General features: G+C 53.1%; 1 protein-coding gene across 2 annotated transcripts in view; it reads left to right on the top strand.

Annotated features, from left to right (window-relative positions):
• Positions 1 to 1,408: 1,408 nt before the first annotated feature.
• The window catches only part of ZDHHC1 (zinc finger DHHC-type containing 1), a 31,632-nt gene continuing 17,029 nt past the window's right edge, over positions 1,409 to 16,011 (top strand). For both annotated transcript variants that reach the window (XM_038772842.1, XM_038772841.1), the window contains exons 1-6: positions 1,409 to 1,541; positions 8,823 to 9,065; positions 10,184 to 10,359; positions 12,939 to 13,040; positions 13,578 to 13,702; positions 14,248 to 14,406. In XM_038772842.1, coding sequence (XP_038628770.1) covers positions 8,823 to 9,065; positions 10,184 to 10,359; positions 12,939 to 13,040; positions 13,578 to 13,702; positions 14,248 to 14,406 — 805 coding nt within the window. In that variant the 5' untranslated portion in view covers positions 1,409 to 1,541. The remainder of the gene's footprint in view (positions 1,542 to 8,822; positions 9,066 to 10,183; positions 10,360 to 12,938; positions 13,041 to 13,577; positions 13,703 to 14,247; positions 14,407 to 16,011) is intronic.

Below are 16,011 nucleotides of genomic sequence, written 5' to 3'. Positions count from 1 at the left end.
TGATGGATTTGATGTGTGGGGTGAATGAGAGAGCGGAGTCAAGGATGGCTCCAAGGTTGCAGTTATGAGAGAGGAAGGATAGTAGTGCCATCTACAGTGACGGGAAAGTTAGGAAGAGGACAGGGTTTGGAAGGGAAGATAAGGAGTTTAGTCTTGGACATGTTGGGTTTTAGATGGCAGGCAGATATCCAGATGGAGATGTCCTGGAGGCAGGGAGAGAGAACAGGGGTGGAGATGTAGATTTAGGTGTCATCAGCTTAGAGATGAAGCTGTGGGAGCAAATGAGTTCACCAAGGGAGTGAGTATAGATGGAGAACAGAAGGGGACCAAGAACTGACCCTTAAGGAGCCCCTACAGTAAAGGGATGGGAGGGGGAGGAGGAGCCCGCAAAGGAGACTGAGAATGAACGGCCAGAGAGATAAGAGGAGAACCAGGAGAGGACGGAGTCTGTGAAGCCAAGGTTGGATAGCGTGTTGAGGAGAAGAGGATGGTCACAGTGTCGAAGGCGGCTGAGAGGTCAAGGAGGATTAGGATAGAGTAGGTGCCATTGGATTTGGCAAGCAGGAGGTCATTGGTGACCTTTGAAAGGGCAGTTTTGGTGGAGTGTACCCATCTGGCATCTTGTTTGGGGGCAACCTCATCATCCCTGTTCTCAAAAATCTAAAAGTCTAGTTGGGGAGACAGTCATTCAAATAAATTACTGATAGTAATAATGGTGGTATTTGCTATGCATCTAGTAGGGGCCCAGCACCCAGTCCCTGTCGTACAGGTGGCTCACAGTCCAAGGTGGAGGGAGAACAGGAATTTTATCCTCATTTTACAGATGAGGAAACTGAGGCAATTGCTTCTCTACAGGTAAGGGAAGAATGCCAAGGTTCTTTTTCATGGTATTTATTCATCACTTTGTGCTAAGGCCTCGGCTAAGCACCAAGATGGACTACAAGAGATAATTCGATCAGATAGAGTCCCAGTCCCACACAGGGTTCACAATCTACGGGGAAGGGGGAGGAGGCATCTTATCCCCATTTTGCAGAGGAGGAAGCGGAGGCACAGGGTGCTTAAATGACTTGCCCAAGGTCACGGAGCAGGCCCATGGCAGAGCTGGGAGTAGAACACCGGCTTCCGTACTATCAGTCGTGCCTCCCTTCCTCAAGGCCACGTTTTGGGGACGGTGTCTATAGGAGGAGGGACTGGGAGAATCCAACAGAAAAGGGTCTGGGAGGGGGGGAAGTGAGTTGAGTGCTTTCCTCCCTCCCAACTCTTCAGGAGGGGGCAAGGGAAACGCGTTTTGAAATGGTTTGACAGCGCGGGTCGCCGTAGGCCGCAGGCGTTGCCAAGGGAACGGGCGCAGCCCTGGCCGGGGGGAGGCCCCGCCCCGAGCCTCCGAGCCAAGAAGAGAACCGCTGCCGCCGCCCGCTTCGGCAACAACATGGGGCCGGGAGCGAGACCGCCGATCCGGGCCCGGGGGGCAGCTCCCGCTGGGTGGGCCTGAGGCCCCTAGGGCTGGGCCCTCGAGGGCAAGGGCGGGGCCGCGGGGGAAGGTGAGAGGGGCAGCCCTCCCCGGGCACGGGGTCGGGAAGCTGCCACCCAAGCGGCTCGGAGGGAGGGAGGGAGGCAGGTAGGTCGGGAAGGCTGGCGTCGGAACAGCTCGGGGGAGGATGCCTCTACAGCGGGCTGGGGCTCCTTTATCTCTCCTATTGCGGGACTCCCCCAGGCCTTTCCTTTCAGGTAGGCCGCTCCCCTTCTTCTCCCTCCCCCCACCCCAAACTCCTTTGCTAGGTGAGCCCACTGCTGGGTAGGGACCGTCTCTATATGTTGCCAACTTGTACTTCCCAAGCGCTTAGTACAGTGCTCAAAAAGTACGATTGATTGATTGATGCCCATTGCGGCGGGCCCGGCTGGTGCATCTCTTGAGAACTCCATAGGATTGGATCACGAGGCAGGGTGAAGCAAGCAGAGGGCACGGAAGAGAGACCAGGTCTGGGTTCTTCTCTTTAGGCCTGAACTCTATTGGGCTGTAGCCTCTCCTTGGCCCTAAAGCAAATCCACTCCCTTTCCCATTACCTTCTCGTCTCTTCCTTCCCTCCACACTGGCATTGGTCTCTCACTTGCCCCTAGGCTTTTCCTCCACTCTCCTTTGAAACTCCCTTCATCCCACCTTAAAGCCTTTTTTAAGGGGGGAAAAAAAATCCTGCAAAACAAGATTTCCAAGGATTTTTTTTAAGAAACTGCAGACTAAATGACTGTTAGGAATTGTTCATGTTTGCAGTTTGACGGAAATCCAAAGCTGTTTTTAAGTGTTGTAGTCTGTGTCATCATTTGCTGCATGGGCTCAAGTGGAAGCGCTCAGAGGGCAGGGAACACATCTCTTTCAGATTTCCCTCAGATTCAGACACAATCCAAAGCTGTTTTTAAGTGTTGTAGTCTGTGTCATCATTTGCTGCATGGGCTCAAGTGGAAGCGCTCAGAGGGCAGGGAACACATCTCTTTCAGATTTCCCTCAGATTCAGACACTTTGTCTGTTTATTCCAAATGATGATGCAGTAGGAGTGAAGACAATCCAGTGACAGAACTATTTACTAGGTTGTGGATGGGGTTTCGCTCTCATTTTACCATTCATGCTTCCTCTGAGAGAGAAGCTGTTTACTGTTATGGGTCTCCCAGCTCCCTAGAAGAGTGCTGAAAAAAGGATGGGAGGGGGGTGGGCTACTTCAGGGACCCTTGCTGCCTGGAGAAGTCACCTGAATTGCATGAAGGGCTCTTGGACCTCGTTAGGGGAGTTTGGAGGCTCTGTGTTCCTTCTTAAACCATGAATATTTTAAATGAAAATTATTTGTCGAAAGAGAAAAGAGATCCTCTGACAAACTATCAGTAGTTATTACAAGTAGTTGCCCAAGCGAGGTTTCCTGGTGATCAGTTTCTGGGTGTAGATTTCAGAGGCATTGTTAGAATACCTGCTGACCATTCATGGTAGGAGAGTTGTAGGGAGGCACTGACCCTCTAAGGGCTGCTGTTTGACCTTGAAAGTAGCCCCTAGCTCACCTTGATCAGTGAAGGACTTGTGATGATTGAGTAAATGACCTCTTGAGGACCGACACTTCTACCCTTGTGGTTCCTGAGAGTAGGTAGAAGTTGGGAAAGGTGAGGGTTCAGGAAAGACACGGGAGGGGAGAAGCTAAGAGTGGTAGGTCTTCCGTGGCAGAGCAGGTGTGGCCACAAGGGCTGGGGCATGTCTGGAGAAGGAAAGTACCAAGCCATCCGACATCTGCATCTTTCATGCCAGATAAGCACAAAATCTCCTGACATAGGAACGAGCCCCTGGTTGCCAGACTTGACTCCAGTGGTTTTGTTTTTTCTTTTCTTTTGGTGTCACATTCCAGCTCAAGTGTATGAATGAAGATATGAGCTTTGTAGGACCTGTGTCATTCCCACGATCCCTGACAGGATGAGAATAATTCAGAATGACTGTGTGTCCCTTTGCGGAGCCAGGAGAGCAACATTGTGTCCCTCGAACTTGTAGAGGACGGGGGAAGGAGGGGTTGGAAGCTCTTCTTCTCATCCCAGTTTCTTTACCAGCAGCCACAGCGAGAAAATCACTAGGTCATAAGACTGTGCCACACTCCTCACCCTGATGCTTTGTGCCGGAGAGGCCTCTAGCCTTAGAAATGAATGAATAAACTTTCACAGTAGCTAGGAAGGCCAGCAAGCGTGCCCTAGAGAAAATCAGGGTAACCTGCTTGTTACCTCTACCCTGGAGCCAGCCAGCCCTGGCCATGTCCCCAAGTGGTCCTTCATCTCTTCTCTCCCCACCAACCGTCCCCCCACCCCACCCCACCCCCAACACACACGTACACACACACTCTGAGGTAGAACATGAAGACACTGTGTAACTGCAGGAGGAGGGATTCAGGATAGCGATGAAGCAGAACTTCCTGGCTGTGAAGGCCATTTGCTTCAGAGACAGAAAGCCTAAGGGGGTTATGGAGTCCTCCGCCTGAGTGGTCTCACCCTTAGGAGATGATTTGGCATGGTCCTGGCAGGAGGTAGGGGAATGAACTACTTGAGCTCAAGGATTTTATGATTGAAAGTCATTTACCCCTCTGTGTTTCTGTTTTGCACCCAGAAAGAGGCCAATACCTGTCATTTGTCTACATCCCAGGAGTGTTTGAAGAATAAGAATGTAAAGCAACAGAACCTATGCAGAGCCGTGTATGATATGAACTCGTACTCCTGTCCCATTTTCTCTGACTGCTTCATAGCACGTTGTCCCTCAAGCTTTCCCTGGCCCCTTTAAAGTAGATATGTGACTATGGAAGTTCCATTTTACGGAAAGGAAAATTGATCCTTGAAGACGCACCTTTTCCCGGCAAGGACCATGGGGAGACTGAGTATTGGAAAGGCAGAGGGTTGATGAGAGTTTCCGTGGAGGCCCAGCCAGCCACTTGCAGGCAGCCAAGGTTAGAGAGGGATGAGTGACAAAGGATGAGAGTTGCCAACTAGAAGATCAGTGATTAGAAAGGGTTTGAAACTTATCTGGGGATCAGGGAACAGAGACCCATTCAGCATCAAGAATAGTTGAGCCAAAATGTGCCAACTCCTCTTCAGCCTTCAGGGACTTAAATTGGGAGCCAAAAGTAAACTGCTTAAACGGGTTATCTTATAGCGCACAGTCGGAGCAGCAAACAGAGCAAGTTGAACCTAGGGTAAGCCTGGCGTGGGTTAAACCCAGAACTAAACTAGATCAGTCAGCAAGACTGAACTAGGTAAAATGAACTCACTAGTGCCATCCCGACCAAACAAGAAGTTAAGTAAATAATCCGATGCTCACCACTGTCAGCTCATTTGTTTTTGATGCTTAAACGGACCCTCTGCTCATTTTCAGGGAAGTGCTTTTCACTTCATCTGTTCCTCATAGCTGGCTCCAAGTATTTTGACACTTTGGCTAGCTCAAAGTGCAGCTGATTGTTGTTGGCTTTCTGTCAGTCTTCAGTGGGGTTCTCCTTCCAGCTCTTCCATCCAATTCCATCTGGCTAATTGGGTGACTTTCAGCAGTGTAGTATTCAATTGAATGTGGTTTGTTAGTTAAAAACTTGAAAGCCAGAGTGAGAGGGATAGCTGTATATTTCAAGGTGGGAGCTCCACTAATAATCAATCAATCAATCAATCAATCGTATTTATTGAGCGCTTACTATGTGCAGAGCACTGTACTAAGCGCTTGGGAAGTACAAATTGGCATCACATAAAGACAGTCTCTACCCAACAGTGGGCTCACAGTCTAAAAGGGGGAGACAGAGAACAGAACCAAACATACCAACAAAATAAAATAAGTAGGATAGAAATGTACAAGTAAAATAAATAAATAAATAAATAAATAGAGTAATAAATATGTACAACCATATATACATATATACAGGTGCTGTGGGGAAGGGAAGGAGGTAAGACGGGGGGATGGAGAGGGGGACGAGGGGGAGAGGAAAGAAGGGGCTCAGTCTGGGAAGGCCTCCTGGAGGAGGTGAGCTCTCAGCAGGGCCTTGAAGGGAGGAAGAGAGCTAGCTTGGCGGATGGGCAGAGGGAGGGCATTCCAGGCCCGGGGGATGACATGGGCCGGGGGTCGATGGCGGGACAGGCGAGAGCGAGGTACAGTGAGGAGATTAGTGGCGGAGGAGCGGAGGGTGCGGGCTGGGCAGTAGAAGGAGAGAAGGGAGGTGAGGTAGGAGGGGGCGAGGTGATGGAGAGCCTTGAAGCCCAGGGTGAGGAGTTTCTGCCTGATGCGCAGATTGATCGGTAGCCATTGGAGGTTTTTGAGGAGGGGAGTAATATGTCCAGAGCGTTTCTGGACAAAGATAATCCGGGCAGCAGCATGAAGTATGGATTGAAGTGGAGAGAGACACGAGGATGGGAGATCAGAGAGAAGGCTGGTGCAGTAGTCCAGACGGGATAGGATGAGAGCTTGAATTAGCAGGGTAGCGGTTTGGATGGAGAGGAAAGGGCGGATCTTGGCAATGTTGCGGAGCTGAGACCGGCAGGTTTTGGTGACGGCTTGGATGTGAGGGGTGAATGAGAGAGCAGAGTCGAGGATGACACCAAGGTTGCGGGCTTGTGAGACAGGAAGGATGGTAGTGCCGTCAACAGAGATGGGAAAGTCAGGGAGAGGACAAGGTTTGGGAGGGAAGACAAGGAGCTCAGTCTTCGACATGTTGAGCTTTAGGTGGCGGGCGGACATCCAGATGGAGATGTCCTGAAGGCAGGAGGAGATGCGAGCCTGGAGGGAGGGGGAGAGAGCAGGGGCAGAGATGTAGATCTGGGTGTCATCAGCGTAGAGATGATATTGTGACTAAGTCACAAGGCCTCCTCGTTCCTCTTGGGGAAAGCCTCTTGGTGACCAAGCAACCAAAGGCTGGCCTCCACCTGCCGACCTCATCTTATCGTATTTGCCTTGCGGGGTTGTGGGGACAGGGGGAAGGGAGGGGAGTAAGGAAACCAGCCATAGGGCTGGCTTTCACCTAAAATTGTGATTTTTTTCTGTAAATCCAAAGCCTTTGAGGAATCTTAAAGGGAGAGGCCAGGCTTCTAGTGTGTGCAGATAATCTTCCCCTGGTTCGTTTGTTTAGTGGAGTGACAGTGGGGCCTGGCTGAGGGGTTTGACCGCTGCCATGCATCTGCTCTGTTGGCAGCATGGTGTGGCTGGGCCCAGGGTAAGGATCAGGATTAGACTAGCCAGCTGGTGTCAGGGGACAAAGAACTGAGGCAAACCTGGCATGTGGCTAAGCGGCCTGGTTGAGGATAAAAACTGGAACCCCAGAGGGAGGTGGGGCACTCTGGGGGAGCTCAGGAAGATTAGGGATCCAGGGCCCAACAAAGCAGGCCAGGGCTCAAGCGCTGAGGGCCTTATTCTGTTTCTTCTCCCATTCCACAGTTCGGCCGGTTTCACCCGACTCTCCTGAAAGTGCAGATCGTAGCCTAAGAAAATGAAATTGATTAATCCTTAAGTCCAGATAGCAAAGTGATGGTAGGGGAAAGAGTCAAGGGAAGAAGGAACCAACTTCATTTGTGAAACGAGGTTCAGCCCAGGGCAGGAGTGGTTCTCCCCCACCAACACTCCCCCTCTCCAGGGCTGTTCTGTTTTAGTTCAGGGACACTCACAAGGCTGACAGGCCAATGTTTCTCTTGCCAGTGGGGTCTAGGGTGAGGAATGATGGCTCTGTCCTTCAGCCCCAGTGATTTTCCATTCTTTCTGCAGGTCACTAGCTCAGGAGGGTAAGTACGGGGAGTAAATTGAACTGGCTTTGAGCGTGGCAGACAAATGAAGCCATCCTGGAGCAAGGTTCAGATTGGAAGGGACAAGACCCTGACTGGCCTGTTAGAGCATTACCTGACTTAGAAATCTGGATCCTGGCTTGAGCCACTCTGCCTCCATCCCAGGCCAGGCCCACCCAAGCCAGCCAGCCTGACCTGGTGGCGACCCAACCTCCGGCGAGAAGCGCGCTGAATCAGATGTGTGTAGCGCCAACCGGAACTGGGCCCCAGGCTCATCTTGGGTGGGAGTCGAGGGGTGGCAGGAGAATGCTGCCGGATGGCTGTGGTCGTCCCCAGGGCTGGTGGCACTCATCCATCCTGGTGGTCCAGGGGACCCAGCTTGCCCATGGTCAGGCCTTCCACCTGTGTGGGGCAGTGTCCTGGCCACTACTTGGCAGTCCTCCCAAGACTCCCCACCTCGGCTCTGCTCAGAATTCAGTGAGAAAGAGGGCTGGGCCGCTGGGGCTGAGGGCCGGCCCAAACCCCGTTGTGCTGAGCTCAGAGCCAGCCCGACTCAGCCCCGCCGGCCAGCCTGATCCCGTGCAGGGTTCTTCTGCCTGCTCAGGAGCAGAAGCTACGGATGGAAGCAAGCCTGCTCCAGTTGCTAAGAATGGAAGGGATGGCCTGTATCGATCTTTCTTCATTGACATTGTGTTCTGTCTTTGGCTCTGCCCTGTGGGGAGAGAATAGTGGATTTACACTGGTTGTCTTGGGTCATTTCTATCACCACCTTTGTCCCATCCCCGTCCAAATGGGATTCACCCCTCCTATTAATTGAGGAACCTAAGATCCTGCCTCCAGCTTGATTTCTGTCTTGTTCCCTGGGGCTGGGTTTTAGCCTCTTGGTCCCCGCCACTCCTGGCAGTGTGGAAGAGCTTGATAAAGGCTGGGGATCTGGTCCTCTTTTCTGGAATGTGGGCTGCCTGGATGGAGCGCACAGGCTTGGGAACAGTCAGTCTAGGTGGAGTTTCCTCTGGTCAAAGCCCATCCCCACCCACCTCACCAGGGGAGCCCCGAGCCCTGCTGTGTGCATGTTGCTCGGGTAAGAACTGCTTGTGCGTTGCAAGCTGGTGTTCCAGATTCCTGATAGGAGGTGATGAAGCTTTCCAAAATTGGTCTGTGTTCTCATCATTATTGGCAACCAAGCTGATATTGTTACCAGATGAGAACATGTCTTTCTGGGTTTGACACGTGTGTGCGTGCGTGTGTGTGTGTGTGTAGAAAACCTTAAAGTAATAAGCCACCAAACTGAGTCCTGGGCAGACACTGGGAAACTCAGGCTGAATCCTGGCTCTGATGTGGTTTACTGCATGACCTTGGGTAAGTCTCTGCCCATCCCCCCACGGTGGTGAATGATTCTTCTTGTTTGCAGAGCCCCTGCCCCCTGACGCACACTCCCTGCTAGAGGTGAGGTACCCCTCTTTTCCCCTGCCCTCCGTTGCCTCCAGGGGTTTCAATTCTGGGGTACACCCCGTGTGCCCTTCCCGGGGCCAGATCAATAGAGCTTGCTTTCTCTTTCTTGGTAGATGACCATCTGCAGCAAGCCCCCTAACAAGACAGCTCCTGAAAAAAACATCTGGACAGCTTCTGAGAAGGCAAACCAACCGTCCCTTGAGGCGTCCACCCAGCCCTCCCGGAGAAATGGCTGGAGCTGGCCTCCACACCCCTTGCAAATCATCGCGTGGCTGCTGTATCTCTTCTTTGCTCTGATTGGCTTTGGGATCCTCGTGCCTCTCCTGCCCCACCACTGGGTGCCCGCCGGCTACATCGTATCCTTTGGGGATGACCCACCCCTCCACTGAGGAGCTTTGGCTTGGACAGGCTCTTGGATGATTTGGAGGGGGGCTGAAGGGAGGGGGAAAACGGGGCCTAAGGCAGGGGCCTGGGATCCACAGGGACGATAAGGTGAAGTGCCAGAGGTTTCTGGGAGTCACTGTATTCGGCAATACTCCTCAGTCCCGCTTCTCGCACCCCTGACACCCTGGTCCCAAGACTATAGCGGAACAACTTACTTCAGGCCAGTAGAATAGAGTTGGTTTTACTTATTTTGTTCCCAGTGTTCCCAGGGAGAGGGGCCTACTGGGTTTGGTCAGCTTGCAAGTTTTCCCCTGAGGTACGGCGGGTAGGGTGTGAGCTGTCGGGGAGCCCAGGATTCCCGGTTGCCTATTTGTGGGACCAGAGACTTGGACCTTCACCTCTTTGGGCCCCTGCTTCCCCAGCTTCGGAAATGGAAACCTCAAATGGCAGCTTCGTGGGCAATTTTCAGAAATCAGCAGATTGCAGAAATGCTCTCCAGCCCCCTAAATTTGCACCGGCTCTATCCACATTTCCCAGTATCCTCCTCCTCTGCTCCCCCACCACTTTGCCCTACTAACCCGGAGTCCTAAACAAACCAGTCTTAAGGAGAAGAGAACACAGAGCCCAGGGAGATTCCATTTTGAGGGGGCCAGCTTGATTTACATTTGGTCTGCTGCCCGGTTTTTCATTAGGCTCAGGTTGACTTCTTTTCAGTCCCGGGCACATGCTTGAGGATTCATTTGTTCATTTTGGTAAAGTTCTCTGTCACTGCCAGATGGCCGGCCCTCAAATGGTCTGTGTTGTAGTCTGCACTTGTGCTGAGGAGAGGCATTTTGCATGTTCCCGTTTTTGGTCGTTCCTGCAGTGTTGTGGTGGTGGTGGTGATGATGATTTGTGGTTTTGTTTTTTTTTAATTTTTAAAAAAGGTTTTGGGGCTGAAGCTCCCCAAATTTGTTTTCAGTTAAGGGAAACCTTTGAAGAGGGTACTTATGAACCCGTTTGCTTCTGTTGGCCTGGTCAGTCTATCCAGAGCTCCAGGAGCTCTGCGTTTCCCCACGTTACTCTGCAGAGTCCTTAACCCCGAGATCAGTGTATGAGCATAGTCTTCTTCTGCCATCTTGTCATCCATCTGACCGCAGTCTCCATTGACCCTGCAGATGTCAACGTCAGAGAAAAGAGCTACCTGGGGCCCCTGCCCATCTTCAACCGCAACGAGCATGCCCACGTCATCGAGAACCTACACTGCAACCTGTGTGACGTGGACGTGTAAGTACCCTCTGCCCAGAAGCTCTGGAGGAGTGTGGGGTGGGTGGCTCCCCAAGAGTGAGTCGCTCACCCTCCTGAACCAAGAGTTGGCCCAGAGCCAGTGGGCCTCAGGCAGCACACTGGACCCTGCACGCCCCAGACCTCCATTTTCCCTCTCCTCTGCCATCGGAGTGCAGTGTCATGGTTGAAGCCAGGGCGGAGCTCCCATTGGAGCAACAAACGTGGCAGCCCTGGAGCTCCATGGGTTTTGCGGGGGCGGGGGGTGCTCCTTATCATGTCGCCTCTCTGGGCCCTGGTTTTCCCATCCTGTAGATGTGGGCACCTGTCTGACTGTGGTTTTGGAAGAGTAATGCCATGGCCATAAAGAGTTTTCTACCATTTCGGAGCTGGGAGCCAGATCTGTACGGCGATACCTGGAAAACCAGGGCTTCCCAGGAATGGCCGATTCCCATTTTGATGAGGAGGGCAGGGGCCTGGGAGCAGGAGTCCGTGGCAGCCATGGGCCTCTCGGCCGTGGGCATCGGGTGCCCCCCACTACTTTCTCTACAGCTTTTACCCAAGTTTCGCTTCCACCTTTGAGGCAAGATGGCCTTTGGATAAGGCAGATTCCTAACTCCTTGAGCGGGCAGCCGCCTGACTGCCAAGTGAGTCTGCCCGTTGGCAGGCCTGGGACAGCAGTTGGCTTTGTCCTTCCTGGACCCCTGTCCCCCTCAGCTGGCTGCCGGCTCTGACCCTCTGCAAGCAAGCCAACAAGCCAGGCGTGTTGGAGCTTGACCATTTGAGTTTGATTCTCTAGGCTCCAAACAGGAAGTGTTTCGATACACAATAGAAATCTATTCCTGTTGCTGTTCCGCAAGGCCAAATTTATGGAAATTCAAACCATCCCAGAATAAACTTGTGGAGAGGAAGCCCAAGTGCTCTGGCCAAAAGTGCAGCTTCTCTAAGCTCTCCTGAGTGGGAAGCCAGAAATTGCATATGCTAGACTTTGAGGTCTGAGACGGCCTGGCTCCTGCCGAGGTGAGCAGTTAGGCTGCCCTCAGCGTTTGGCCCTGGGAACAGCTGGTACTGTTTTGGGGCAGATGTGGGCCATCAAACTGAAGGGAAGCGGATGTTCTGTAAGATATTTGGTGGCAGGAACGGGGGTGGCAGGGTGGTGGGGAGGGCGCAGGAGGAGGGGGGAGGAAGCTCCCAAAGAGATTGGTGCCAGTGCTGATTTTTAGATTGGCCTCCCTGCCGCTCCCTGCAGTAAAGGGTTAAGAAGAACTACCGGCAGCCTTGGTTTCCCAGGGCCAGGCCAGGATTCGTTGTGTCGGGAGTTGAAACCAGGGAAGCAGCAAACTCTCTGCTTGCCCATGCCCTCCCTGAGATTCTGGTTCATCCTGAAGCTGGATCTTCTGAGGGCTCCTTGGGTGGTGGGGAAATCTGTGTGTTTATGAGCCATGGACCGCAGGGATCTGGACCATGCCTAGGAATTCTTTGAATCTGAGGGACCTGGGAAGTTGTTTGCCCAGTCAGCGCTGAAGTCCCTTTTGTGGTCAGGACCGGAATTCTGTGGGCCTGAGGATCGTGTCTACCAAATCTTTTGTGCTTTACCCAGCTCTTAGTACAGTGCTCTGCACTCAGTAAGTGCTCAGTAAATACCACTGATGGATTGACATCTTGGGCCCATGGAGCCATGACCCAGAGGTCCCAGGATCCTGCTTCTATCCTGGTTTCTTTAAGAGCGCTCCAGTACAGGATGACCTGAACGAAGGTGTCCTGGGAAGGAGTGCTTCTAGCCTGAACCTAAGGAATTTTGGAAGGAACTGCTGATGGAAAGAGCTGCCAACCCTTGCATAGCCAGTTATTTCTGGCTTCCGAGACAGAGCTAGAAAGTTGACCACCTACTGGCTTGTCGATTCTCCTCCCCGTGGTTCTGAAGCCAGTTGAAGAGCAGTGGGCCTCTGTGAGAGCAGGCCACTGGAGCTGGGAGAGGAAATGGAAGAGATGCCGGGAATGGGGATTTAGGAAGAGTCCTTGGGAGTTGAGGGTCTCTGGGCTTCTTTGAGGAAGAAACAGGAAGCCACTTCTGGGGATTCAGCAAGGGCGAGGGGGCTTGGGAGTAAGTACGTCTGCACCTGGAGGTTTCTAGCGTTAGTGTGGGGTGTGAACTTTTCAGTCCAGACCACCCCCCACTGAACTGAAGAGAAAAGCCAAAGGCGAACTGGGGAGCAAGGATACCTTATATCGGGCTGACGCTAGAGAAGTGGGAGCTGGACAAAGCAAGCTATTAAACCAGTGAATGATGTGGTCAGCCCAGGGGACCTTGGCCTAGACACGTGGGGGACAGGCAAAGCCGAGCAGCTGGAAGTGACCAGGTGGAGGAGGAGGAGGAGGAGGGATGGGGAGGGGAGCGGGGGCAGCGGCATTAGGGTACCGGCCTTGACTGACCATGACAGAGATGGCTAACTGCTCTGCTCCTGGCGAGCTTCCTGTAGGTGCTGTACTCTTCTCCTCTCCACTGGCCTTCCCTGGCCTGCGTCGCAGGGGGGATGGGTGAGAGGGAGTTTGGCCACTCAACCCAGCACTTTCATGGGCAGGAGCACACGCTCGAAGCACTGCAGCACCTGCAACAAGTGTGTGTGCGGCTTTGACCACCACTGCAAATGGCTGAACAACTGTGTGGGCGAGAGGAACTACTGGTGAGAGCCGGGAGCCCCTCTGCCCCTTGGGATGACCCAGTTCATTAGCACTGGGATAAAGGGTTGTGACTTGGGGCCCCGGGGTGGGGGTGGGGGGTGGGGTGGGGCCCCCTGCCCCTCTATTGGCAGGTTCTCGTGGTGGGGTCATGGGTGTCATTTCAGCCTGTATTCTGGGCTTTGCATGTGTCCCAGGAGTCTTCTGGTGGGTCTTCGTTAGACCTGGGGATGGCAAGGGAAGGCACTTACCAGAATTTATGTCTAAATTGGGGTAGAAGAGAGATTACCAAATTGAGACCCAGTGGGGTGGTTTGGGCGGCGGGGGGGGGGGGGGGGGGGGGGGGGCTCTTTTTCCCTTGGCTGGGTTGGTGCTCCCCTGAAAAATGAGTTGCTTGTGGAGTTGCCCTCTGTGAGATGAGAGACTACAGCCTGACCCTGGCTGAGCAGGTTAGGGTGGTAAGGGCCCTCCATCTTGGGAGAGAGTGGGGGATTATAGCAGGCCCGAATCCAAGCCAAACACCTTCCCTGTCCTTTTCCCAGGCTTTTCCTGAACAGCGTGGTGTCGGCTCTGCTGGGCGTCCTACTCCTGCTGCTCATCGCCTTCTACGTCTTCGTGGAGTTTTTCGTCAACCCCATGCGTTTGCGGACCAACAAACACTTTGAAGGTGGGGGTACTTGGCTCAAGGAAGGGAGCTTCAGGTGCCAGAGCTGGTTTTAAGGGTGGGTGAAGTGGTGGGTCTCCCTCAGCCACTCAACGGATGGGCTGTCAGCTCCAGGCCAAGGAACCCCAGAATAAAGAAGGGTGCTCTGGATTGGGTCCAAAGTTAAGGAGTGGAAGTGTTGCTCCAGCAAGTGATTCTGTCCCTGGTCCAAGCCCAGAAGCGGGGCCGCGAGCCTGAACGGTCCGGCCAGGGCTGCTAAATGGCCACCTCAGCCTCTGTTGGTCGGTCCCCAGGTGGCCGAAACAGGTCTTGGCTATTGTCATTTCTTTCCCACAGGGCCGCTAGGTACTCATTTCCTTAGACTTGGCTGGGGGCCAAGGCACCTGTGAGCCGTCAGGTGTGCCCACCGAGCTCCCCAACTCCACCATCTCTTCTGTTCCAGATCCAAGGCCCTCTGGACCACTCCCTCTCTTCTTCTTCTTCCCGGCTCTCTGGCCAGCTGGGCTGGCTGGGAACCCGGCCACCCTGGTTGTGCTTGTGTCTTTCAGTCCTGAAGAATCACACGGATGTCTGGTTTGTGTTCCTGCCTGCGGCCCCCGTAGAAACCCAGGCACCTGCCATCCTGGCCCTCGCTGCCCTGCTCATTCTGTTGGGTCTCCTGTCAGTGGTGCTGCTGGGCCATCTGCTCTGCTTCCACATCTATCTCAGTATGTGGCCTTTCCCTGCCCTTCTGTCCAGCTCCACGGCCGGGCAGAAGGCCCCTTTCCCCCACTTCCATGCCCCCCACCCCCCCGAAACTGCCCCACCCGGTGGGGCTGAAGAGAAGCAGCGTGACTCAGTGGAAAGAGCCCGGTCTTGGGAGCCAGGGGTCATGGGTTCGAATCCCGGCTCTGCCACTTGTCAGCTGTGTGACTTTGGGCAAGTCACTTCACTTCTCTGGGCCTCAGTTCCCTCATCTGTAAAATGGGGATTAAGACCGTGAGCCCCACGCGGGACGACCTGATCTCCTTGTATCCCCCCAGCGCTTAGAACAGTGCTTTGCACATAGTAAGCGCTTAACAAATGCCATTATTATTATTACTCTGATTCCAGCCAGCTGGGCGGCCCGTCCCTTTGTGTCTCTCTAATGCCTCCGCTAACCACGCGGTGGCGCCACGTCTTTGACAATTACTCCCCCATACACTTCAGGCCTTCCTCAGACCCCGGAGAGATGCAGGTTATATTTTCATGGTCCAAGGGCGAAAGTAGAGGTGCAAATTGTGTTTTCGTGGTCCAAGGACCAAAGCGGACCAGAGGTTTTCTCCCAGTGACCCTCATGCTCATTGATACAGGCTGAGTTTTGACCGTGTGGACCTGTTCCTGGCCTTGGGAGGGCTTCCTGGAACACCGGTGTCTTCCCTCAGAGGGGTTCGGTGGAACCATCAGGAATCCCAGGATTCAGGAGTCCCTGGAAAACCCCTTTCCCAAAGTTGGCTCGTGCAGAAATTGAACCAGTGAAGAACATTAAAACTGGATTTTAGCATAGTGAGCTTTGTGAACACCAACTTGGGGGCACATAAAGTGACAGAATGCAACAATTGAATCCCTGAACCTGGAAATGAAATCAAATGTAGCTCAAGTCGCTAGGCAGTGCCAACACATGTGCCTGCAGCTGGGATGACTGAGTTATGTCTGCCATGTGCTTTGCACATAGTATGCGCTGAATAAATGCCATTATTACTATGTGGCTGGCTCAGCTGCAGAACTGCCCACAAAGCAGTACCTCCAGTGCCACTTGTTGACGAATATGGACACTTTTTGAATGTTTAAGCTATAATCAAATTACAATAGTAAGCACCCAAATAATCTCTTCCACTGGGAAATCCAAAGAGAAAACGCGCACTATTGGTAAAATGGAGAAAGAAGTGTCTGTCATAGAATTCCAGAATTTTTCGGCTCGGCAAGGCATTTACTAGCAAGCCCACTTCAGAAGCCTCCTTCCAGCAGCCCATTTTGTTTGCGAAGTCTCCTCGATTGGCTTTTTTTCCCCACGCGAGCCCACATTGAGCTGAATGCAGGCAAATGAAAAGAGGAACGAGCAGCCACTGTCCCCTTCGGTCTCCGAAATCCAGGTCCAATATGGGCCAGCTCTGAGAGGCAACAGGTTGGGGAGTGGAGAAGGAAGAGGTGTGGCTCTGCCCCAGGGCATTTTGGGCTTGCCTTGCTGTGGTCCTCCGGAGCCAGGTCCAGAACTTTAGGTCCTGGGTGAACCGAGACCAGGCCGAATGGCTCCGGCTCTGTTCCACTCTGTAATGGCCTAAGAGAGAAGTCTT

This window comes from Tachyglossus aculeatus, chromosome X1, assembly GCF_015852505.1.
Source record: "Tachyglossus aculeatus isolate mTacAcu1 chromosome X1, mTacAcu1.pri, whole genome shotgun sequence".
In the NCBI taxonomy this organism is placed as follows: Eukaryota; Metazoa; Chordata; class Mammalia; order Monotremata; family Tachyglossidae; genus Tachyglossus; species Tachyglossus aculeatus.
This window is presented reverse-complemented; position numbering and strand designations above follow the sequence as displayed.